This window comes from Carcharhinus amblyrhynchos, chromosome 10 (genome assembly GCF_965287045.1).
Source record: "Carcharhinus amblyrhynchos chromosome 10, sCarAmb.v2.hapA, whole genome shotgun sequence".
NCBI classification, from domain to species: Eukaryota; Metazoa; Chordata; class Chondrichthyes; order Carcharhiniformes; family Carcharhinidae; genus Carcharhinus; species Carcharhinus amblyrhynchos.
This window is the reverse complement of record NC_137333.1, coordinates 52894910-52922188: the sequence shown is the minus strand read 5'-3', so window position 1 is coordinate 52922188 and position 27279 is coordinate 52894910. Positions and strand designations below refer to the sequence as shown.

Sequence of the window (27279 nt, the reverse complement as noted above, 5' to 3'; positions counted from 1 at the left end):
CTTTCTTCAGTGTATCACAGCTTGATATGGTTCCTGCTCTGTCCAAGACTGCAAGAAACTACAAAGGGTCATGAACGATAATGACACAAAGATGAGTGGAACTCTGACGACACGAAGATGAGTAGAAAAGCGAATTGTGTGGAGGATGCGGAAAGTTTGCAGAGAGATTTGGAAAGGCTGAGTGAGTGGGCGAGGACTGGCAGATGGAGTATAATGTTGGCAAATGTGAGGTTATCCACTTTGGAAGAAATAATAGTAGAATGGAATATTATTTAAATGGTGAAAAGTTGCAGCATGCTACTGTGCAGAGGGACCTGGGGTTCCTTGTGCACATATCACAAAAACTCAAGTCTGCAGGTGATCAAGGCAACAAATGGAATGTTGGCTTTTATAGCAAAGGGTTTAGAATATAAAAGCAGGGAGGTCTTGCTGCAACTGTACAAGGCGCTGGTGAGGCCGCAACTGGAGTACTGTGTGCAATTTTGGTCCCCTTATTTGCGAAAGGATACACTGGCCTTGGAGGGAGTACAGAGAAGGTTCACCAGGCTGATACCGGAGATGAGGGGGTTAGCTTACGAGGAGAGATTGAGTAGACTGGGCCTGTACTTGGAGTTTAGAAAGCTGAGAGGGGATCTTATACAGACATATAAGATAATGAAGGGGCTAGATAGGGTAGAGGTAGAGAGATTCTTTTCACTTAGAAAGGAAACCAGAACTAGACAGCACACCTCAAAATAGTGGGGGGCAGCAGTTTAGAACAGAGTTGAGGAGGAACTTTTTCTCTGAGGGTGGTGAATCTCTGGAATTCTCTACCCATTGAAGTGGTGGAGGCTACCTCGTTGAATATGTTTAAGTCATGGGTAGACAGATTTCTGATTGATAAGGGAATTAAGGGTTATGGGGAGCAGGCGGGTAAGCGGAACTGATCCACTTCAGATCAGCCATGATCTTATTGAATGACAGGGTAGGCTCGAAGGGCTAGGTGGCCTACTCCTGCTCCCATTTCTTATGTTCTTACGAATGAAGCCCAGTCCACCACTTAAACCAGCCTCCCATCCATTGACACTGTTTACACTTCTCACTGTCTTGAAAAAGCAGCCAGTATAATCAAGGACCCCATGTACCCCAAACATACTCTCTTCCATCAACGCTATATTCTTGACTCTCTTCTTTCCTTCCCTTTGTACTGTATGTTCTGTATGTTTTGTCTGTTTAGCATGCAAGAAACAATATTTTTCACTATATATACTAATAGACATGACAATAATAAGTCAAATCAAAAATGCAATCAGACTTCATTTTCCAAATAGTATACTGTGCAGTTTTCATGTCACGTAGGTTGCATTTCATAGTTTTTCCTTGTTTTACCAATTAACTTAAATGAATGCAATTTCTTGAAACCCTGAAACAAAGCTAAGAAAGTAAGGCATGTATTTAGATTATATTTCCTTGTTGCCATTCATTGATTCTTAAATTTAATCTCACAACCATGTATGTGATTTTATGTACTTAGCTGTTCCTTTTTTCTCTCTTTGGTAATCTTTTGCAAGTTGTCCTGCATGGTTAGTAAACACAACAGCAAATAAGATGCTATGTATAACACAAGAAGTTCATGCAAATAGTTGCAACACTATCAGAGACATCTCTCGACAGTGCCATATATTAATGCACAAAGAACAACGGCATACAAAAATGCAGTTTTAATCCTTCATGCTGCCACATTATTGCTGATAAGTATTAAGGGAAAGGCATAAAAGCAATCAGATGACAAGGCATGCGTTATCCAGTGTCACATGCCTCCTAGTGGCCAGCTGAAAAATGCCATTGAGGGCTGCCTAAAAGCCTCATCATCTCTAATGGGTTGAGACTGGTGGGATAAAGTCTTTATAACCTTAGAATAAAACAAGTGCTGGTATGAAAGAATTAGAAGTTACAAATTTGATATACTAAATATATATTTTTTCTGGTAATTAGCACTCTTCACCCACCTCTCCCCAAATTCCAGCAAGCAAGCAGATTTCTGTTTCAACAACAATGGTGCAAGGGCAAAAAGTATTCTGGAGGAACTGGAGAAGAACTTGGAAAGGGTGGGAAAGATCCTGTTGTCATGATCTGTATTGGGACCAATTACATGGGGAAGAAAATGAACACAGTCCTTCTGAGAGAATATCAGAAGATAGTAATCTCTTTTTTTAGGGGGTAATAGGGATCAGGAAGGTGAATGCATGGCTAAAAGACTAAGAGGGAAGTAGGGACTCGATTTAGGGATACCAACACTAGTACTGGGACCGAATACTGGAAGGAAGCCATAAGGTGATAAGGGAAGAAATCATAAAGGGAAAACCTTGACACTGTGACATAATAAACTGAAATTGATTGAGAGAGGCATAACCAAGATAAAGACCAAAGTAATGCACTGCAGGAAAATTAGTTTTGAGGTGACAAGAATTAAACTAAGGAAGTACACAGGAATGGAGAAAGAAACCTGACAAGCAAAGACATAGAATAGTGTGGTGGAAAATATTTAAAACAGAGACCAAGGAAGTTCAGGAGGAAAGATTCTGCTACGTACAAGTAAGATCTCACTGAAAGAATAAAGAAATTTGCAAGGGAAAGATTAAAACTAAAAGAAAAAGTCATACACTAATCAAAAACAACAAAAAAGAAAAGATGAGTCACAATCATTATGGCGCAGGAGGCCATCTGACCCATCAAATCAATACCAACTCTGTAGAATAATCCAGTCTGTCCCATTCATTTGCTTTATCCCCACACTCTTGCACATTTACTTCCCTCAAATAATCTTTTGAAATCATTTATCATCTCAGTTTCCACTACTGACGTGGAGCTTGCTGCTTCTGCCAGTGCTAAAAGTTGTTTCTTACATCCTGCATTTCTTGCTCAAAACCTTGAATCTGTCTCTACTAATCCTTGTTCCATCAGCTAATGGAAATATTTTTCCATGTCTAAGATGGTCATAATCTTGTACACCTCTCCCCATAATCTCCTTTTTACTCCAAGGAGAACCTCATCTTCTCCAAATTAGCCATGTAGCTAATATCCCAGCCCCAGATCCTTTCTGGCAAATCTCCTCCTCACCCTTTCATGCGTTCCCATATCTTTCATAAAATGCAATGACCAGAATTGGGCGCAACCCTTCAGTTGTGGCCTAACCAGAGCTTTATAAAGCTTTAGCATAAATCCTCTGCTTTTGTACTTAAAACTTCTATTTAAGACACCTTGCATCCCACATTGTTTGCTAATTGTTCTCTATCTTTAGTTTTCCACTTTCAAACGATTTACGCACGTGAACTCCTCGGGTTTCTCTATTCCTCCACACATTATGGAATTATATTTATAGATTTATGTTGCCTCTTCCTCTCCCTCTCCCTTCTGTCAAAATGCATCACCTTAAAATTTTGTGCATCAAATTCCATCTGCTACTTGTCTATGCATTCTGATGGCTTAAGACCTGTTGCTGTTGATTGGTGTCAGCCTCACTGTGGTGTTTTAAAAGAGGGGCTTGCAGAACACAAAGTTATAAAACAAAAGAGTTTTTACTGGGGAAAGATGTTGCTCTTACAAACACAGATTAGACTGGCTGCAAGTCCAGCCCAGCCTAGCTGCTGATGACATCATCTGTATATCTCATGATGCAAGGGACCTTTGTCCCAATTAGAGACAAATACGAATACTCACTTTTTACCGCACATCCAAGGTTGACAGCATCAGCAATTTTTGGAATTTTATCCTACAATTCCAATATTCAAATCACTTCATCAGAAATATGTACAGTCCCAACACTAACCCTTTGGAAACACTACTGTCCGCCTTCCTCTAATTGAAACTCAATGTTTTCTATCTTTTAGCCATTTTTTAACCAAGTTGATATTGACCATCCTATTCCATGAGCTCAATCTTTGGTATCATACTTCATGAAATACTTTCTTAAAATCCATTCAGACAAGATCAATTACATTCTCATCAAATTTGTTACTTCATCAAAACTTAAATTTGATTAATTAAGCACAAATCTACCTTTAAACAAACGTGCCATTAGTTAATTTGAACCTCTCCAAGTGCCTATTAATTTTTTTCCCTGATTATGGCTTCTAAAACTTTGCCACTGATCAGTCTACAATTACTTGCACCCTTTTTGAACAAGGATGTCATATTTGCCACTTTCCAATCTTTTGGCACCTCTGCTATATCTAGAAGATTATGGCTAGCCTTTCCCTTATCTCCACCCCCAGCCCCTCATCTACCTGGGATGGAAGCCATTTGGACCAGGTGACTTATTCATTCCATACACATTCCAGCCTTTCCAATACATTTTACCAATCAAATTTTCACTGCATCTATTACCTATACAATTGCCATTTCTACCAATACTTTACAATGCTTACAAACAAAGGGATGCTAATAAAGAAGTACTCATTTAATATTCTGACCTTGTCCTGCATCTCTTTTCCCTAATATGCCTCACCTCCCCACCCTTTTAATGTTTATTTATTAGTCACAAGTAAGTTTACATTATTACTGCATGGAAGTTACTGTGAAAATCCCCTTGTCGCCACACTCTGGCACCTGTTCAGGTGCACAGCAGGAGAATTTAGCATGGCCAATGCACTTAACCAGCACATCATTTGGACTGTGGGAGGAAACTGGAGCACCTAGAGGAAACCCATGCAGACATGGGAGAACGTGCAGACTTTGCAGCGACAGCGATCCAAACCTGGAATCGAACCCGAGTCCTTGGCGCTGTGAGGCAGCACTGCTAATCACTGTGCCACCCTTTTACTGCTTGTTTACCACTTACATGAAAGCAGCAGTTTTGGCTTCCCTTTTACATTAACTGCCATTCTACTCTCATACTCTGTCTTTGCCAATCTTATTTTCCTCTTCACTTCCCCTCTCAACCAGAACTAAGAAAGTATACTCACTGGAAATGACTGAACAGTTTGGGTATCTTTTCTCTAGAAAAGAGAAAGTTAAGTGGTAAAATATAAAGAAAGATTTTAATAGGGTAGACACAAAGATGATGTTTCCACTTATGGGTCCTAGTTTTGGTCTCCACCACAAGTACAAGATAATCACCAATAAATCCAATTGCGAATTATGGGGAAACTTTGTGTTAAACTTGAAGTGTGGTCAGAACATGCCACAAGGACTAGCTGAGTCAAATAGAATAGCTGCACTTAAGAGAAGCTAGATAAGCGCAAGAAATTGGAAGGAATAGACATAAATGCTGATAAAGGTTAGACGAAGAGTGGGAGGAACTTGCAGACAGCATAAATGCCACCACAGACCAGCTGGGTCAAAAGAGTGGCTTTTGTGCTGTACACTCCTTATAATTATTGAGAAATTGTCACAATCTGCTGTCTCAGTAGGAAAACAATTGTCTTTTACTCAATGCGCCATCAGACCTTTTAAACCAAGGGCCACAAATTAATGCTTGTGCCAGAGGCTATCCCCACTAGCTAGAGAACTACTGGGACCTTTAAATAGCATCTGTGGGTAAGCCTGGCACTATTTATCAGCCAACTGGCCAGTGCAAGGCTTTTATGCAATCAATCCTCAACGGGATGAAATCCCATTCCCCAAGTGCTGCCAGCCAATTAAAAGCTGACAGCTCTCCATTACCAGCAGTATCAGTGGGAGTCATGGCTGCTGCTGGCAATGCTCCAAAATGCAGCTGGAGGATCAACGTTGGATCCCTGGACATGGATGATTGAGATGATATGGGGATTGTGAGGTGAGGGTTGCGAAGTGAGAGGCAAGATGGTTTTGGTAGTTCCCATTCTCTTCTCAATGCTGGGTCCCTCAGTTGAGCACCAACAATGATCTCTACTCTCCACCAGTTCCCTCCCACAGAAGGCTACAGGCAAACCAGAGTCTGCTGGACAGCCTTTGGGAGGCATAGGAGACCTGCAAGAATCTCATTAAATTCCTGAGTCTCTACTAAATTCTGGTGGCCTCAAGATAATTGCCCCATTCATGTGCTCAATTGACATCCTGGATTCCAAAGTCAATTAATTCCTGCCCCCAATTTAATTGCAGACAGTTGTCCCAGTGCCAGGAATCCACTGCGGTACACCCACCTGTGTCTTCCAGCCCCACTGCCATCATGCCCATTCCAATGGACTCCATTATATTCTGCCCCAGGTTAAATTTGAAATCTCTTTTGGGGAAGACAACAACCTGGCAGTGCTATCAATTTACATGAGCGGGAGGGAGGACAAGGTCAGGAAGAACATAGAAACATTGAGCTGTTGAGACGAGGTTAGTAAAAGCATTATAACGGATTAACAAAAATGTTTTACATACAGAGGATCTTGATGCCATGCCAGAAGAGCTGCTAATGTTTGTTAGAGAGCTTGCAATTGTCCCACGCCTGTCCATCTGGAAGCTGCTCTCCGACATTGAGTCTGCATCATCACTCTACAGAATTCCATAATAAATCATCTGTTGTCAAATTTTTTTAATACCAACATAACTTGTCAAGCTCTAAATGTGCAATACTGAAACTTGCTCTGTATTACTGAAGAACAGTGCTGAAGTTTCACTTATGTTTTTGCTTAATCTCCATATGGAAAACTATAGACTAAATTACCAAGGACATATTATATCATTAGTACTATTCATGTTAATTGGAACTATTTATTAAAAAAAGCCACATCCTTACTATTTTTAAAACCCTGTATTTCATTCCCATAGTATATTTGACACGGGTGTTCAGAACTAAACACAGCTTCATCCCATCAATTTTCAATAATCAAAGATGTCATTCAATTCAAATATTGATTAAAATAAAACAATGGTGAATCACTATCCACACATATACATATTTTCATCATCAGGTCAATAATTTACAACAATAGCTCTCACATTAATTGCACTAGTCTAGGCTCAATTTTACCAGCCTCTGGAAATGGACTGGAGGGCAGAAGGCCTCAAAAGGAGTCTGACATCTTCTCATCAGTACAAAGTATTCTCAGTGATAGAACCTTCAGTGGATAATCAATCAAGCCAGTTAAGTGATCAATGAAGGATCACTTCATGCCCTCATCAATATCTTTTTTGGCTTCAGGAGGGGATGTTACCATGTGCAGTGACCACCTTAACCCTTTGGGTTTGAGGTAGTTGGCTGGGGAGTTCCTTTATGGTTTCACCATGGCCCACAAAAAGGACCTCCCCCACCCCCACAGCAATGGCCACTTCCTCAGCAACAGCATCAATCGCTGGAGGGTGCAACTCCTTGGTGGTCAGGGTCTGCCTATACAACACAGATACACCCTCTTCTTTCTGCAGCATCAGCAGCTGCTAGTTCTCTCAGCGGGGCCACTGTCTTCAACTGGACAGTGGGCCCAGTATCATCCTGTTAATTACTACCTGCTCATCCAGGTTTCTACCACCTGACTGCATGGCGTCAGGTTCCGCTTCCAGTCCTGGGAGCAGGACTACATACATTTGGAAAAAACTCTGGCCCAATTATTTACACCTATTGGCAGTAATTGCTAATCCTAAATAGAAATCTTGATTTAGAACATAACCAACTGGTTACAAAGGTAGGAAAGGCTTCTTAATTTTGTAAAATGTACATGATTTTATCAGATCACAACCTTTTATCTTGTGACCATGCCCACTTCTAACAGGAATTAGTAAAACAATTTAATCACCTTGAATTGTGCCTCAACTAAGGATTAGAAGCTTATTTAAATCCAGTATGAAAGTGAAAGTTCTCAAACATTTTATCTTCGCTTGATTTTTTGAACTGACATTAAACTAAAGTAAAGCGTTTGGAAGGATACTTAGTTCAGGCTACATTTGCGAAAGAGTTAGTTGAAAACAGATGTTTGTTCCCAAACTTGAAAGTGTGGCTTTTAAAACATTTCAGAATCTTTTCAATAAGAACAAGTTGAACACAGGTCACAAAACTTCATGAGTTGAGAAGTTGCTTGTTAAGTGTAAACTGATGTCGGCTGTGACAATCAATGGCAACCTAGTTCCACCTTCATCTCCAGTTTGGAGGACTTGATACAAAATCAAATCTAAAAAGGTGTGGGCTAGCACTGGAAATAAATTCCTGTTGTAATTTGTCCGTTACACAAGTTTCTATCTACATTGGCATTGTTATATTGAGTTATGTGAATACAATGTGAAGAGGAGCGTGATGGGACAGGGAAAATGTCAAGAAAGAAAATATTAGATTATTGAATCTCAACCTCACACAAACAGTGGCCCTGACATTTCTAGGGAGGCCTAAAAACCAAGCAAGACAAGGGGATGAGCGGTCTCACCAAAATTTGATTGGAGGGGCTCAATTATTCCATGTCCTTCCTGGTAGCCAGCTGCTAAAACCAGCATCAGAAGATTGCAGTTGATTGGGGATGGCTCTTGGGGGTGGAGGCAAAATTGACGTGATTGACGGTGGAGATCAAAGGCTTCTGCTCCTCTTAATATTCAAGGATTCTGGAAAAGCTGAGTACCTTTTGAAACCAGCACCTCCCACCTACAACTCACTCATGGATTTTTCAATCCATGAGAAATCTGCATAATGGTGGTAAATTTTAAGAATGGCTCAGACCGCTCAATTTAAACATATTAATGAAGTCTCCCCAATCTCCATGGTAGAGTATACAAATGCCCTAATAAACTGCTGCTGCACAAAAGGCATGTGTAGCATGTTGTGCATATACAGGACAGAATTCTCCCATGGCCCCACTGGTGGCAATGGGGGAGGGAATGCAGGGGGAGGAGGAAATGGGGCAGGGATAATCTGGAGAGAGTGCAAAGTCAATTTCACAACAGTGTGAATTTCCCGTGGTATCTTCTGCTGGTGCCCACCCTGGAAGATCAGGAAACCTACTGGAGGCACATTTGCACCTCTTTAATGGGATGCAGATAAATGCCAGAATGGGATCTTCTACCCACAGCCAATTTTCCACAATTGGAGTGGGAAAATCCACCCGTCCAAAACACATCAGGAACAACGTGGTGTGTATATGTCAGGACTTGCCTGAACAACAGCTGGAGCTGTCTCCAGTTTGGAATTGAGGCTGCTAGCAACCCTAGACTCCAGGATGCCACAGCAGTGAGTGGGGGGAGCATCTACAGCTGGATTGTCCAGATTCAGTAGCTTCAAGGATGTCCATCAACCAGTGTCAGATTGTCCTGGAGATCCATCTTCATTTTCAGAAGGTCCACCTTCATTCTTCACCAGTGAGTCAGTGATGTTTGGACACTTTTTCAATATGACACCTGGACATGACAGCGCACTGTGTCATCATGCCTGCCTTGTCAGTGAATAGGGTGCAAAACCCTGGTTATATAATTAATGCTGCCAGAGTCAAAAAATATGGCAGCTTCCACAGCAAGAAACACTACGTTCCCACTGTCACCATGGAATTTAGTTCCAGTTGGAGAATTTCTCTCAGTCTTTAAAACTTTCCCACCTGTTATGATGGGGCAGATCATATTGGTAGTGGTCTGTCCAGAAGATAACTGGACCCACAATACAATTTGTAAGAAGTTTACTATTCATGACACTACCAATGGCTATTGCAGAATGTGAGATAAAAAGACTACCTAATGCAGGTCAATGAAAGTCAAATGACTCAGTAAAAATATTCAAGTTCTTAACCATGTTTTCCTTACCTCTGGGAATGCAGGAACTGACTTACTCAACCGTTTCATTGCTTTCAACTGTAATGTGTTTTCTGGTGATGCTGGAATAGTGTAAACTAAACAAACATAAGCATATCTTTTTGTCAAAAATATCCAAGAAAATCAACTTAATGCAACAACATGGAAAAGACTTTCACAGATTCCACAGCATCCACCCATACTTGGTTAAACTACAGTGAATGCAAAATCCAGCCAAACTAATGTATCTGCAATCGTTCAGAAGCAGCGCTCATTACTCCCAGAAACATCTCCAGCCATGCATCTCTCCATATCACCATAGGAAATAATTATTATGGCTAATTAACACAATTTTAAAACTGGACAAAGTGAGGTAGAATGAGTGGATGGGGCAAGAGAGAGCAGGTGGGAGCGAAAAGGGAGGGGGGTGGAGGCAAGAGAGAGACACATTCAAAGGAAATCTCCATTGATCCCACCCATTAGTAAGCAGCACATCACCACTCACTACTGCGATACACACCACAGAGGAGGAGGAAAATCCCATTGTATTTACCATTGTCATCACGGAGGATCGTTTCTTTCTTTGTAGAATCAAACATGTTTGGCACTGTTATGACATAAATGTAAGGATATTGTATTTATATCACTGATATAACAATACAGCCAAGGAGGCACGTTAAAAAAAATTAAAACTTAAAGCAACAGAATGAATTAGAACTCTTGCCCCTTGTAAAAATCCTATTTAAATCAACCGATCCAGGAGGTGGTTTATGCAGAACAAGAAACACTTTGTTGAAATGTAGGTCTAGTTTACTATTCTAGGCAGCATTACCCACATAAATCTTATTAAAATAGAATTAACATTTAAGGTATTGAACAGGTTTCCAATAATTGGTCCTGAGACAGGTAATACCTCGGCTCCTCAATGCCCTCAGCCTCAATCTCCGTCACTTTATTTTGTGATGTTAAAGTGACAAAGCAAAAATATGTCAACATGTTTCAGTGACCTTGTTCCTTCAGCAGAGAGCCAAACTCAATTGAGTAGTTTGTTGTGCTGCTATATTTAGTTGTGATTCTATCTTAATTTCTGTCCTCCATTTCTAGTACAGTTAGCACTGAGGATCACAGAACCACATACATTATAAAAGGAAAAAGTACTTTAGCAATAAAAAAAATCATGGATGCAAATTAAATTCAACAAGTATAATTTGGAGATGAAATCGCTCCCACTTCACAACTAAAAAGTTACTAAAATTTTGCGATTTAAATAAAAGGAAAATTAAAACAGGAAAATTAGCCTCAGTCCAAAGGGAGAAACAGACATTTGATAAGCTACATACAATTAAATAAACCTATTTAATGGTCTGCATAAAATTTTCAGCTTTATGCAACAAGCTAAATTATATTACTTTATTTATCTGCTTTTGATTAGGCAGAGTAAGATTGATTTTACTCTGATCTTGAAAGTAATGATCTTGAAAGTAAAGATAAGGCAGCCGGCTAACTCACGTACTCACTTGAGTAGATGGCATTGACATCCTGTAGACTTTCGGAAGTTTCATTTGCATGCAAGTTTCTTCTCAAAGCCAAAGGAGACATTTCATCTTCCTCACCTGTTGAAAAGGAAACATCTTAATTTAAAAACATTTAAAAGGGTCACTTTATTGATGTATAATTATGAATAATCAAGATATTATTTTGTCTCCATGTTGGATACTCAAATGATAAAACATTTGGCTACTTTGCACTGAATGGCACTGTTCAGTCAGGTACAATATTAGCTGGTTTCAGCTGTACAAAAGATTTCTTAACCTTTACTTGCCCTTTTGATTATCTCAAAAGCTTCTCTCATCACTTAGATAGCAAGTGCTAATTAACAAAAAGTAGAGTATGTGTAAACAGACCTTAGCGTCATTTGGAAATCACGTTTGACCAATTTATTGGAGTTCTTTGAAGTAACTTGTGCTGTGGTTAAAGGGGAATTGTTGGACATACTGTACTAAAATTTCCAGAAAGCACTTGATAAGATGTCACACCAAAGGTTATTGCAGAAAATAAAAGTTCATGGTAACAGGTAACATACTGGCATGGACAGAAGGTTGGCTAGCTAACAGGAAACAGTGGGGTAGGCATAAATGGATTTTTTTTCCCCTCTGGGCGACAAGACGTAACCAGTGGTGTGCAACTGGGTTCCATTGTAGGACCTTAACTTTTCACAATTTATATAAATGACTTGGGTGACAGGGCTGAAAGTATGGTTGCTAAATTTGTTGATGACACAAAGATAGATAGGAATGTAAACTAAGAGGAGGGCATAATGACATTACGAAAATATATAGATAGGTTGAGTGGACAAAGATCTGGCAAACTGATGTGGATGTAATGTGGAGAAACGCAATTGTCTATTTTGACAAGAAGAATAAAAAAAGCATACTATCTAATGGTGACAAATTGTGGAGCTCTGAAATGCACAGGGATCTGGATGTCCTCGTGCATGAATTGAAAAAGATTAGTATTCAGGTACAGCAAGTAATTTGGAAAGTTTATAGAATGTTACTGCATATTGTGAAGGGAATTGAATACAAAACCAGGGAGTTATCCTTCAGTTATACAGGACATTGGTGAGATCACACAGGATCCCTATAGTGCAGGAGATGGGCAACGGTCCACTGAGTCTGCATCAATTATCTTAGAGCATTTTACCCAGGCTCTATCTCCATAATCCCAAGTATTTAACCCACTAATCCTCCTAATTTACACATCTTGGAACATCAAGGGGCAATGTAACATTGGCAATCCATCTAACCCACACATCTTTGGAGGAAACTGGAGAGCCTAGAGTAAACCTACACAGGCACAGAGAGAAGGTGCAAACTCCACACAATCACCAACAGTTGAAATTGAACCTGAGTCCCTGGCGCTGTGAGGCCGCAGTGTTAACCACTGAACTGTACTACCATGCACAATACTGGTCCCCTTATTAAAAGACTGGCATAAATACCTGAAATGGAAGGACTGTCTTACAAGGAACAGTTGGACAGACAAGGCTTTTATCTGCTGGAATTTAGAAGAGCAAGGAACAACCTGATTGAAAGAGATCTTGCAGGATAAATGTGGAAAATAAATGCTCTCTTGTGGAATACACTAAAACTAGGAGTCACTGTTTAAAAATAAGGGCTTACAATTTAAGACATAGATGAGAAGAGAAATTTTCTTTCTCGTGTTGACAGCCAGGCCTGTTCAACAAGAGTTCAAGGAAGGCCAGCTGTGAACAGCTATGATGATAAAAATAGATGCTTAAAAAAAATGCCCGGAGACCCCTCAATTATTTTCATGGTCGTAGAAAGTATTTTTTTTTTAATTCATGTGTGGACGTGGCCATCACTGGCTGGCCAGCATTTATTGCCCAACCCTAGTTGTCCAAAGGCAGTTGGGAATCAACCACATTGCTGTGGCTCTGGTTTCACACGTAGGCCAGGCAGGCAAGGACAGCGGATTTCCTTCCGACATTAGTGAACCAGATGGGTTTTTCCAACAATCGACAATGGTTTCATGATCATTAGTAGATTCTCAATTCCAGATTTTCTTTTACTGAATTCAAGTTCCACCATCTGCCATGGCAGGATTCGAATCTTGGGTCCCCAGAACATTGGCGGAGTTTCTGGATTAATAGTGAAGAAATAATCTGGAATTAAAAATCCACCGGTGACCATGAAACCATTGTCAAATTGTCGGAAAAACCCATCTGGTTCACTAATAACCTTCAGGGAAAATCTGCCATCTTTACCTGGTCTGGCCTACGTGTGACTCCAGAGCCACAGCAATGTGGTTGACTCTCAACTGCCTTCTGAACAGGGGCAACTAGGGAAGGGCAATAAATGCTGGCCAGCCAATGAAGCCCATGTCCCACGAACAAATTAAAAAAAACACTTGGCCATCGCCTCCTCTTTATAAGGTAGAGTTAATGTTGTATGTCCACATAGATATTATAGTTTTTCATGTTTGCAGTGCATTTCGGAAAATGAGAAAAGCGTGTGTTTGTAGTCTGATGAAGTGTGGAAAAATACCAGTACAAGTTTGGTCAATAAAGCTACTGTAACTTCCACAAATGTGTTGAGATACCCATGATATCTTAAGTCATAGTTGTAAATACAGCACAACTGCAACTGTACATTAACCAGCTAACAACATACTACCATCCCACTTCACAATATTCCCTTGCACAGGTATTAAAAGTGATGCATCAGTAAATGGCTTTGACTGAACAAGCCTTAAAAGATTTAAATTTGTCCAAATCCCAAATATCTCTAAATGCTTCAAAAACGGAATGCGTTGTTATTTTACATTTGCAATATTAATATCCCATAATAAAGTTTCATAATGGTATTTTTTTTTAACATAAGATTGTCCCCTCAAGCCATGTTAGCCACAAAACGGAGTAATCTGTTCTTTTTAGACTACTGCCATGGGATTTTTAAAGTCTACTTAAAAAACGGGAGTGATAGATCTTCATTTTATCCTCTTGTATGAGGGCAACATCTCAAGAGTATCACTCAAGTTTTGCACTGCAGTACCATCCTAGACCATGAGGTCAACTCTTAGGAGTAGGCTTGACCCTGCAATCTTCTCATCCAGTTGCAACAGTAGTATGAAGTGAGTCAGTCCAATGCACCAACAGCCTGGTTGCAATAATTTTAGGAAAAAAGTTAATATTTTACAGAACAAGCATTATTCTTATGTCTTGTAATAGAAGCATTTCACACCCACTTAATAGAAAGGAGCTGTTAAACTTTGTAGCACCAGGGAAAATCATCAAGAAAGAGTGCAATTATTCTGATCCTGGAACTAGGCTAGCATTGGTTGCACTGAAGTGTTTTTCTTGCATTAAAGTGTTTTTCTCAAGTCTTGACATTACCACACAGAAAACCCATAGTTGAACCCAATATCGACACAAGATCAAGAGATGATTGGTGGAAATGTATAATCAATTATATTCAAGATCAAAAAAGTGGATAGAAAATGTAACCCAATCAAGGAGGAAAAAAAAGGAACACAGAATAGCCCACTATGCCAATAAAAATAAATTAACGCTGATGCTCACTGAGTGAACTCCTCTGAGATTCAGCATGCAAGTGGTCATTTCCTCCTGGATAGTTTGACAATACATTTTTAGGTGAAACTTCTTGATATGGATTATAAGGTATATTTGACTTGAACTTTGCTGCAGGTTTTTTGAAAGGATGAGCATCACTTCCCTTGAAGCTGCTCATCTTGGTAATTCCAGACTCAAGGTTCAACTCAGATCGAAATTGGTCTTCTGAGTCAAAACCTCCCACATCCTGGTCTAAATCTGTTCCTGGATCTTCTTCATACTGGGAGTGCTGATCTGTTTTAACAGGTATTAGGCTCTTTTCTTCAAAATATGGGTCACCTGACTTCAGACTACCCTGGATAATGTTGTCCAATGAATCACATTTGTTCAGTTTCTTCTGGAAGATGTCACTTTCTCCTACATCCAAGGAATGTCCTGCAAACAAATTAAGGTTTTCTTCATTACTGCTCACTTGACTGGAAGAACTTTTCCCAACTGATAAATTTGCATCCTGATAAGATATACCAGATGACTTTAGATCACCCCTGATTTGGCTGGGAAATCTCTTATCTGGAGTATTTTCTTCTTCATTATTTTCGATTCTTCTATCAATTGGTTCATTGACACTAAGCTCTACTTCAGAAAAGTGTCTCTGGAAATCACTGGGCACGGCGAGAAGTTTATTTTCATTTGACACATTAGTTGCTTTCTTCAATTTTACTTTGATTTCCTCAGGTTCGGTGGGGAGAACTTTGGGGAAATATTTGGTGTTCATTTTTTTCTTCGTGGTTTGAGTCTCTCTCAGTTGAAGTATCTGCTGCATTCTTTCTTGGACACTTGGTCCACTATATAGCTGGGTTTTTGTGTCATTTTTGGAGAGTTCATTAGAATTTAAAGGAGTTTGAACTCTTTGAATAGGTATAGGTTTCCTATTCACCAAAGGTTTTGCTTCTAGTGACAATTCTGCTTCAGTGCTTGTTGGTCTTTTTGTGATCATTCGATGTTTGCCATCTGGTGTTTTTGCAAGTGCTGATGAAGCATCACCACCCTTGTCTCTTTTAGTTTCCTTATCCCAAAAGTTTCTTAGGTTTATGAATTCTGTTTGATTGACAGGAGGATTATCGGATACATTGCATACTCTTTTCTTGATTGAAACTATAGTGAAAGGTTTTTCTATTACAGGAATTGCATCTGCAACATTCTCCAAGTTGAGGCCCTCCTCAGTTTTATTTTCCTGATCATTCAACGTTTGTTCCAGATTTGGTTGTCCAGGAAATGAATCGGTGTCCTTCTCTAAGTGGAGATCCACCTCAGTTTTATTTTCCTCATCATTCAAGGTTTGTTCCAAATCTAGGACATTATTATATCTTTTTCCTTGTAAAACATTGGTTTCTTGTTCATTCTGCATGGTAAATAGGCTCTTTGCTTCTGTTGTACTAAGGGCTGTGCTTTCTGTTGAAGCTGACTGAACATTTACAGGTGCATGCAAATTTTCTGTCCCTTGCCTTACTTTTTCCAAGGAAGGTCTCTCCCATGTAGTTACATGGCTTTTTCTATTTGTTTTTAATTGGTTCATTTCATCATTACTTGGTTCATTTTTGATTTTGGTATGGTCTAAATCTTGTGCTACTTTATTGTTAAGGGCCACAGGATACAAACTTTCAGTAGTCACTGAATTAGTTCCTTTGTTTGCCAACTTGGAATTGGATGATTTCACGTCAATGGCATTTTCTTTTTTGATCGACCTTTCAAACACTGCATTTGCAAAAGCATTTTTCTGGAATAAAGTTGTGTGTTTTGGTGAATGTTTTTGGAAAGTGGGAAGTGCTGGCTTTGTTGTAGTTTTGGCAGGAATTGTTGGTAAGGTTGTAAATTCATCTACATGCCACCCACTACTTTCTGATCCTGATTTTGTCTCTTGTGCACTATTTTTATCAGTAGCAATGAGGAAAAAGTCAGTATCTTCTGAGGTTGATCGAGAGTTTTCCGTCTCTTTTGCAGTTTCATTTGCCCTAGTCCTCCCTTTCTCAGGGAAGGATTTTAAGATTGCTGGCTCTTTATCTTCCTCTAGTTTCCTGTGCTGCTGTTCATCATTAGAAGAGTGGAATATGTTCTGAGAAAGTGGATAGTTAATCTGAAAATCATTTTTTGCTCCAGTTTTATTTTTCTCCTCCAAAAATACTGGTTCTGGAATTAATAATTTATCAGAGAGATCAATTTTTGTCAGAGTTTGATCTTCCTGCAATTGGATATCTTGTTGTCCTTGCTCATGGATTTTGGCATTTAAGTTTGGCAGCATTTGGTTTTTTTTAATAAATGCATCAGCTTCATTATGTGAGCACTCAGCATCCAGCTTTGCATTTACTGTGATCACAGCTTCTGGTTTGTTCTCTACTGTTGGTTCAGGTGGAGGTTTCATTTCTTCACTTCTGGTGAACCAATCCAACACCTTTGATATGGATTCATCAGCTGCCTTCATGTTCTCCACAGTATATTTATCAAGCATTTGAGACTGTGAAGAATGAGCTTCATGTGTCTGTTCAGTTGGTGCAGTCTTGAAGAGAGGCACCGCGAAGTTAACGTGCTTACCTTGGGATATTTTTGTAGCTTGCTGATTAGACACCTGAGGAGGCTCAAAATCATTGTGAAGTATCCGTTTATCTGGAATGAAATAAATAGGAATACATTGTTTATTCTTCCTTATGAGATAGGTAGGCAAATAAATGCATTTCATATGCAATTACTTAGCATGAAACTAATAAGTTGCTATTAACAGATGAATGCTCAACATGTTCCTGAAAATCATCTGTTAAGAGGCAATGACCCATTTACTTTAAATGGGTATACACCTTTGGTAAAACAATAGTCAGAAGGACGCAAAAACAGGGTAAGCATTCACCGGTTTATATTGTCTGCAACCATTCTACAGTAAGTTTTCTAAAACAGTTCTACTAAATAAAGAAATCTACTTGCATCTATATTAAATCATAACAAAAGTATGTCTTTAATTTATTGTACTTTATATTATTCAACATCTATTTAGATTTTACACTGCAAAAAATGCTAAATAATGAACATCAGAAATGAACCAAAACCCATTGGAATGGAAGTCTCAATGCTGTTCATTCAGATTCTGAGCTACATAAAAAGACAAATTTGAGATTATTGTTGAAGTATATTACTTAATTTTATGATATTCAGAAAATATCACAGGTTTACCTCTGAAATATCAAGAAAAAAGCTTTCACGTGCTTCAGTATCACCTGCGGTTAACATAAAAAGGATTGCTTTATTTGGATTTTCTTCAAGTTGTAGCAGAACGTCAAATTGTGAACAAGGCCCAGGAACAATCTACCTCAAGACAGGTGCATTTGGTTAGCACTGTTAAAAGAAACCATTTGAGACTGGCTATCAACTACAGTTTGCTGTTTGTCTACTCTAACAAAGGGAAGCACTTATGCTGCAACAGATAGTAGACAAAATTACAATTGCTGGGGAGAATTTGTTTTACAGAAGTGCCATCTTGACGGCAAAGAAAAACCTGTCCAACAATCCTTTTTTGTTTGGAGAGGAGAAAAACCAAAGCAAGCAAATGATTACATATTTTATATTATTTCAGGATGCATATTCTGATAAAGGGCAAAATTTTGTATCATCAACATAAATGAATAATGTTGCCAAATACAAAAATTCCAAAACCATATGAAGTAGCTTGCTTAAGCTTTTCCATTTAAACTTTAACAAATAGGTGCTGAGCTGGATGAGAAAAAGCTGAAAGTTACAACTGATCTCCAGTGCTAACCTGGGATGAATGGTTTGTCTCGCTGGCGTTCAACGAGTTGTCATTACTTAATGGTATCAACTGTATAATCTACAGCCATTTGCATCAGATTTCAGGCAGCAAGTTTCAGCAATCTAGAGTTTCTCCTCAGAGAAGGAATCAGATCAGGATTACTGCTGAAAGCTGCTGCTCAGGCAAATGAAAGAAGTGTGAAAAAGGCAAATTTAGAACATAAAATAAAGTATTTTAAGGTGTCCATAAAACTCAAAGCTTGCAGTTAAATCAAAAGGTTGTCCAAATTTTCACAACTCCAGTAAACTGCCTCATTATTCATTATTGATCTGTAGCCAGTGATAAACTAAGTCTCTGGTTTAACTGGATGCAAAATATGGATAAGATGAGCTTGACATGCAAATCTGCCCAACAGGTGGACCCTAGCAAGACAAAGGTTTCATCTCAGATTTAAAGTGCATGCAGAATGTATCTCATGGTCCCCAAAGTCAGATTTCAGGTACGGAATGCAAACTTTGGGGGATCCAAGTCTTATACAGCTTTTGTCTCGCCTACTGTTCCAAAAACAGTGAACTCTAATTCACATGCTAGTTTTTTTTTAAAATGTTTGCAAATGTAATTATGTGGTTTATTAATCCTGAACTTGCCTCTTATGTCTAACTATTATTTTAACATTCATTTCCTTCATGTTTCAGATTGTATATGCTCTGAATTGTAGCCAAAATATCTGGTGATTAGCAAACAGAAGTTATTGCTCACAGTGTCAATTGACCACTTCACATGATAAAGTGCTTATTCAGGATGTCATAAGAGGAGTTTGTTTCAAAAATGTTCAGAGCATTCTAACCATCCTCAAAGAAATAAGTTGCAACTGCCTTATTTCATTTTGTATTACATTTCTCCCCCAAAAAGGCTTGTAGCACAGTTTCCTAGAATCTTAGATGTGGTGAAATTAAAAGAAGAAAGTTGAAGTTTAAACAGATGAAAATCAACATGTAATCATACCACCAGCAGAAAACAGAATGATTGACACAATTCTGATTGACAATGTTTCTTTCTTTAATAGCCATCTTACCAACATTGTGAAAGGATGGATCTGATGCAGGATTCAATCTTCTGTTGGCTTCCTTTTCTGTTAGTATCTCACCTGTGTCCATTTCATGGACTTGGTTAGTTAGAATAGCAGAGCCATTATTTGCCAAGTGACTATTTGTATGATTTGTTGTATTTGTTGATGGGATGGACTGAGAGTCTATGTTGGACATAACATTACCATCATCATCATCTTGGTTCAAGTACAATGGTTGTGTTTGTAAAGGAGAAGATAAATGATGCAAATCAGAAAATTCATTGGCCTTATGTGAATTCTCATCTTCTACATGGTCCATTCTGCCTGCATTTCCTTCATCTGTTTCCTGTAAATAATCACTATCCAGAAAAGAATCTTCACCAATTTTGGAAACTTCATTTAAACTATGAGGCTCTAGCGACTGTAATATCTTCTTTTCATCCACATTTGTAGAAAATCTGACTTGCTTTGACTTTTCAAGACTATTGGGTGCAAACAATTCTTCGTTATTCACAGCTGTATTCATCTCTGTTGGTCCTTCTGGAATGGTTTCAGCACAGGCAGGTATCTTGCTCTTTGAGTCCTGAACACCAACGTGTAAAATTTCAGAATCATTGGAGCTTGAACTTGGGCTACGTTTCAAAATGCTTTTAGGAGGTGTTGAGTTACCATTAAAACCATTCAAATTTTTCTGTCCTGGTGCAATACGAAGTTGATCACTTTTGGTCACAGACTCTTGCAGTTTAGAAGAATTAGTCCTTAGCTTTGGCACTTGCGTTCTTTCCAAATGATTATTATCCTGTGCAGGAGATGGTTTCTTAATTTCAAAAAATTCATTTGTGGGAGAATGTAATCTGGAAACATTATCCTTTGGATGAGACAACTTCTCTGGAAGAAAACAAGGGTATACAATGGCAGGGATAAAAACAATTTCAACAACTACAGTTTAGAATCAGTAAATTACATCTAAAAGTGCAACTGTAATTAATGCTTTTAAGATATTAAAACAATTGTGTATCAAGTTTAATCTGTACATTTCAAATCCACACTCTCAAAACAGAATTTTTCACAACCCAAGGAGGAATGAATGAAGGCATCTAGATTAATCAATGGCAATGAAGGTTAAAATCATGCTGATGATGTAAAATGTTAAAACATTACAGCAGCTATAAGAGAAAAACTATCAATTCTACCAGAACTAAAATTTGAAATTGTTATTGCTAACCATGCATAACCTCCAACTATTAATGTCTGTGGGAAATGCAACTGTGAATTAGTACTTGAAAACTGCAAATTTCATACTTAAAATGAAGTATTGCCTAGTTTACATTTCAAAACTTCAGTTATTTGAATGGTCATTAGACATTTAGACAAACAGAATCAATTAAATTGCACACTTTATCAAAATCATACATACCATTTGTATTAGATAACGAAAGCTAGGAAAATATAACATTATGGTTATAAAGTGAAATCCTGAAGAGCAAGGTTGAATCGCCCCAAACAATTAAGTGCAGGGAGAGATACACAACTAATCTGCACTCTTAAAATAGCTCAATTCACCACACCTCTTCACTCAGCTACCAACAGTCCCTTTCAATGATACTCATACCTGACGTATGCTTCCTTGTACCCTAACTCAGAATCCCTTCAAAATCTTAAGGTCCCTACAGTATAAATGGCGGTCATTTGACCTATCGGGTCAACACCAACTCTCCAAAAGAGCACTCCAACCAGGTCTTCCCCACCGCCCTATCCCCCACTTTTACCATGGCTAATTCCTCTAGCTTAACATCTAGGGACAATAAGGGGTAATTTGCCATGGCCAATCCACCTAACCTGCACAACGCTGGACTATGGGAAGAAATCGGAGCACCAGGAGAAAACCCACACAGATGCGGGGAGAACGTGCAAACTCCACACAGTCACCCAAGGCAGAATCAAACCCAGGTTCCTGGCACTGTGAAGCAGCAGTGCTAATCACTGTGCCACCCACTCTTGGCACTTATGCAAGCTTACATCCAATTCTCAGCATGCTCACAATGTCAGTTATTCAACCATGTCAGCCAGATCATCCAAATAGATTGGGAGACTTCAGTGGTACACAAGCAGCTACAAGAGCTAGAAGAGACAGTACTGCCCATTACTGGATGTGACAACTGCTTCGTTCCTGGCCAGCAGTGGGACAGAAGCCACTGAACGTCCTCTACCTAATCCTTCTGCTCTTTTCCCCCGATTGTTTCTGACTTGAAAAGTGTCTTTCCTTTTCCAGATACAGAAGAAATGTTACTTCACGGAACAATGGAGAAACAGCAAAATTGACAAATTTGATGACTAAATGCCAATTCAATTTCATATCTCAGCCATTAACTCAAACTGACACCTGTGCATAATTTGAGGATACGTCAGAGACAGAGTCTATATGAGGTGAGACACATGACATAAGTGGCCTACAGCCAGTGCAGAGGGCAAGGACAGCGAGAGTGCCAGCTCACTTGGGGGGAAACGTCACACAGGATTTCTGCTCCAAATGGGGAAAGCTACAGAAAACAGTCAAAGGGTGCGCTCCTTGAAATCTTTGGCACATTGGAAGCCTGTGCTCAATGTCAAAGAGCAGAGAAGAGCCCAGCACCAATTGCCACAGGGCTTTGTGCATAATCCATTCTTTCCAGCATGGTCATCACCTCCATTTGCATGCTTTTTGTAGTGTCTGAAGGCTATTACCTTAGCTTCAAGTGCAGCATATGCAGCAGCCACTCAATGTCAGACTTTAAAATGTCAGGCATTAAAGCTCAGACTACTGCCATCTTGGCTATGGATTACGAGTGTGCTAAGGGCTTTCAGGGTAACAGTTTAGCAACGTCTTCCCAGCAGGTTACTGGGATTGATGAAGCATTGCCTCTCAATGATAGTAGCTCCATGGAGTACGAATCTGCTGACCTCTCTCAGGATCACAATATTTATACACCCACCCTTGCCAATCTGCAAGTGCCCGTGTTGTAGCCCATCAGCCAGTCAGGTCAAACTGCTGCAGCCCATGTAGGGATGGTGCAATCTGAAACCAGGCCTTCTGGGTTCAAGCTGCTTATGGTCATCAGCAATCTCCTCCACTTAAAGACAGCAGCCTTCTACCATCCATGCAACAGCTATTGGAGTGGATTGTGTAGAAGCAAAAAGACATGCAAAGGAAAACTGAATGGATCTATACTGTGTATCCTGAAACATCTTAAATGTTTGCTACTGCATCTCTATTGGCATATCCCTCATGTCTCAAAGTGAGCTTTCCATTATATCTTGGTGAAAACTAGCTGTTTACTGTCAAATTGGCAATCCATCAGATATGGCAGTTCTTACAAAGACCAACCTTGTCAAAGAAAAAGAGTCCAAGGGGAGACTACTGATCTTCCAAGCCTCAAGGACAAAATCAGGGAAAGGTGTGAAACTCTCAGATCATTTAAACCTATAAAGTCAGAGTCTTGGGGGTGGAAGGGACAGTATGTAAATATATTTGGACAAAGAGGGGAGGGGTGCTATAAGAGATGTAATATTAGGGTGTGCAGAATGGAAAAAAAGAGTTGATGTATGGGATTGAACAAACAGTGCCACCCACACAATGAGTCACATGACTAGGAGTTTAATAGGAGAAAGCTCATGGCTTAGATGAATAATATCTATAGTCTTATAAATCTTGTAAAATAGTTGTTTGTCTACATAACAATTGTTATGGTCAGACATACCTACATCTCCACAAGCTTCGTTAGCCAATCGCAATCAACATGCAACAAGTTTAACATCTCATCTGACAGTTTGGTACTTTCAGCACTGTAGGATCAACCCAGACTTGTGTTTTGGTCTCTGGAGTGGGCTTTAAACCTGCAACTTGCTAAGCCTGTACTAATCGAGTCACAGCTGGCAATACAATGGTTCCTAGTTTCTGGTGCCAGTCTTGAATAGTGATGGGAAAAACAAATGAAAATATTGACTTTTGTAAGTAGTACCAAGTTGCTTTGTACTGAAAATATTTACATTAACTGAAGATTTGAGATAGCTTAATTAGTGACATGGCCAAAGGCAATGGTTCAAAGATAATGGCATAAAGCATTGATCAGCACTAATATAAACATACATTATATTAACCCAAAAATTCTCGTCTCCAAGAACATTTCCTGCAAAGAACGTAAAGCAATATAAAACCAGTGCCATGATAGTCCAGGAGGAGGACAGAAAACAAATTATTCTATAAAAGACATCATGAAAATGGATAAATTGAAAGCAAACATAAGAATGAGAAACAGTGGAGCAAGTAATAAACCTTTTAAGAAAAAGACATAATCTAATTACTGATTCCTCTAACTTTTTCACATACAACTAAAAAATTAAATTTATGTAGAATAGAATCCCTAGAGTGCAGAAGGAAGCCATTTAGCCCACTAAGCCTGCACATTGACAGCAATCCCACCCTGGCCCTATCCCCACAACCCTGTCCATTTACACTGTTAGTTCCCCTGACACCAAGGCACAATTTAGTATGGCCAATCAATCTAACCAACATATCTTTGGATTGTGGGAGGAAACTGGAGCAGTTTGAAGAAACCCACATAGACACGATGAGAATGTACAAACTTCAGATAGACAGTAGCTTGAGGCCAGAATTGTACCTGGATGCCTGGCATGTGAGGCAGCAGTGCCAACCACTGGGCTGTGCCACCCATATGTATGGGTATTACATACATTTAACTAGCACTGTAATGTGACAGGAGAGCACCATTTAAATTGAACACCACTGAAATTGCAATGCTAGTCTATCAGTGGATGACAAATTATATCTTTAAATCCTAACTCTTGAGGGTAAACACAAATTAGCAAATTCGAAGTGTGGCCTACATATCTGAATAGCAGACTGTTCTGTAACTTGAGGCAATATGGCTCAAATCAGCTTACAATCTAACTCATCAAATGTGTGGTTCTGTTTGTAGAAAATTAGTGTCCTGACATGCATAAGACAAACTTCCTGTTTTCCAAAAGTACCAACTCTTTTTCTCATGGGCACATTTGCAACGAGTCATCAGTGTTCTTCAGAAAAAGTCAAATTTACTTCAGTCATGTTCTTCTCAGTTAAATAATTCTTAATTAGCTTTGTCATAAACTGGAGCATGGAAAAAGCAGATGCTCAAGATGCATCTACATTGGCACAAGTACTTATGTAAAACAGATGCCCTTAGGAATAATTTACAACCTGCACTATGGGCATTGTCAAAAGGCATAGGCAAGATACTGGTGAAACGGTCAGGATTGCAGCTGAAGAATTTTTTGATCTAAATAAAACCAAACATTATTTACGGCATATGATTCTTGTTTTTGATAATTTCATTCAGAAATTGTTACATTTGAGAATGAGTGTATTTTCATTGTGATTGTTAAAGGGTATCCATTTGCATCCACTTGGAAAAATATATAATTCGCTGGATGCAGAGTAAACTCCCTCTTAATCAACTCTGCTATTTCAGATTTAGATGTGTTTAATGTGGATGGTTATCGAACCAGCCTTTAAAAATAACGAGGAGGAGTGGATTTTTCTTTTCAAATTAATTTTTATGTATTTTGTTAAAAGTTTAATAGTGGGATATTGGACAATTTAAAAAATGCCTGTGAGCACTTAAATCAGCGAGGCATAGTAGGCTATAGTCCAAGTGCTGGTAAATGGGATTAGCAGAGATTGCTATTTGATGATTGGCATAGATATGGTGGGCCAAAGAGCCTGTTTCTGTGCTATATGACCATGACTCTAAAGCATTCTATTCACCAAATGAACATTTGCACTCATCAAGATGAGCAAACTAAAGTTTAAAATATTTTTTGCTGAGAAACTTCATACATAAAAATTAAACCAAATTTTCAAACATTCACTCTCCTTGTTACTTTTAAAGAATGCCTTCATAATGCTTCATCCCAATGAACATGGTCACTGAATAGAGGGAATAGTTTTCATTAACCTTTTCTCCTCAAGGTATGTTCACAAGAAATGGGAGCAGGAATAATCTGTTCAGCCTTTTGAGCATGCTCTGCCATTCAATTCTGGCCTTAACTCCACTTCCATACCAGCACCCACAACCCGTGACTTCTTTGACAAACAAAATCCATCCAACTCTGCCTTTAATACATTCAATGACCCAGCCTCCATAGCTCTCTGTGGAAGAGAATTCCAAGGAATAACAACCCACAGAAAATAAATTCCTTCTCATTTCGGACTTAAATGGCAGACCTTATTTGAAACTGTACCTCATAGTTCTAGATTCCCCCACAAGGAGAAAACATCCTTTAAGCATCTACCCTGTATCCCCTCAGAATCTTATATATTTTAAATAAGATCACCTCAGTTTAAACTCAAAAAAAGAGTCCAACCTACTCTAGGTTTCCTCATAAATAACCCCTTCATTCCAGGAATCTGAACCTTTTCTGAACTGCTTCAAATGCAAATATATCTCTAAGAAAACCAAACAGCTCACAGTATTCTAGATGAAGTCTCACCAATGCTCTGCTGTTGTGGCACGACTTCTTTAGTTTTTTTTAAAATCTCACCACCCTTGTAATAAAAAACATGCAATTTGCCTTCTTCATTACTTGGCATACTTGCATCTAACATTTGTAATTGGACTCCCAGATCCCACTGTATCACAGCATTATCTCGTCTCTCTGTCTAGTTAAATATTATTTTCATTTCCATTCTATCTGACAAAGCGGACAATCTTACATTTTCCCCTTATTATACTCTGCCTGACAAACGTTTGCCAATTCACAACCTATCAATATCCCTTTACAGACTCCGTGGTTGGAACTTTCCGGCCACTCACACCAATGTCATCTATCGGCCCTGCCGATAGCAACTGCACCCCCCCCCAACCCCCACCACCACCACCAAGGGGTGCATTCAATGGGAAACTCCATTGACAGAAGATCCTGCTGCCGGCCAATGGTGGGCTGCCTCTGTGAAATATGCATTACACTGCGCAGAAAATTCCTTTCTGTATCCTCCTCACAACTTGCTTTCTAACCTATCTTCACATCATCATTGAACATAGCCACAATATCACCTCCATCCAACTCTATTCTCTATTCGTTAGCCAATTCTCTATCCAGGCTAATATATCACCCTCAACACCATGAGCTTATATCTTGTGCAGTAACCTTTTATGTGGCACCTTACCCAATGTCTTTTGGAAATCCAAATGTCCACATCTATTGGCAAATTAAAGAGCCAAATCATCTTGCTAGAATTGGCATTGGGAAGACCACAACCAGAGTATGGTCTTCAGTTTTTATTTAAGGATAAACATGCACTGGAGGCAGCTGAGAGAAGGTTCACGAGATTGATTCTTAGGATGAATGGTTATCTTATGAGGAAAGCTCAAGGAGATTGGGCCTATACACATTTGAGTTTAAAAGAATGAGAGGTTATCTTATTGAAACAAAATTCTGAACAGGCTTGACAGGGTAGATGCTGAGAGGACGTTTCCTCTCATGGGGAAATCCAGAACGAGAGAGCACAATTTCAAATTAAGGATTCTCCCATTTAAGATGGAGATGAGGAGGAATTCTTCTCCCAAAAGTCACATCTTTTGAATTCTCTAATCCAGAAAGCAATGGAGGTTGGATCAGTGGATACATCCAAGATTGCATTAG

At 39.1% G+C, this 27279-nt stretch overlaps 1 protein-coding gene across 7 annotated transcripts in view; it reads right to left on the bottom strand.

Annotated features, from left to right (window-relative positions):
* sytl2a (synaptotagmin-like 2a) overlaps positions 1 to 27279 on the bottom strand; it is a 126261-nt gene that overhangs the window by 24365 nt on the left and 74617 nt on the right. For 2 of the 7 annotated variants that reach the window (XM_080197051.1, XM_080197055.1), the window contains 6 exons: positions 19606 to 20487; positions 14747 to 17398; positions 11163 to 11258; positions 10199 to 10252; positions 9658 to 9743; positions 6328 to 6441 (listed from right to left, as the gene is read on the bottom strand). In XM_080197051.1, the coding sequence (XP_080053177.1) occupies positions 6328 to 6441; positions 9658 to 9743; positions 10199 to 10252; positions 11163 to 11258; positions 14747 to 17398; positions 19606 to 20487 (3884 nt within the window). The remainder of the gene's footprint in view (positions 1 to 6327; positions 6442 to 9657; positions 9744 to 10198; positions 10253 to 11162; positions 11259 to 14746; positions 17399 to 19605; positions 20488 to 27279) is intronic. The other 5 variants (XM_080197052.1, XM_080197057.1, XM_080197058.1 and 2 more) reach the window with 5 other exon arrangements.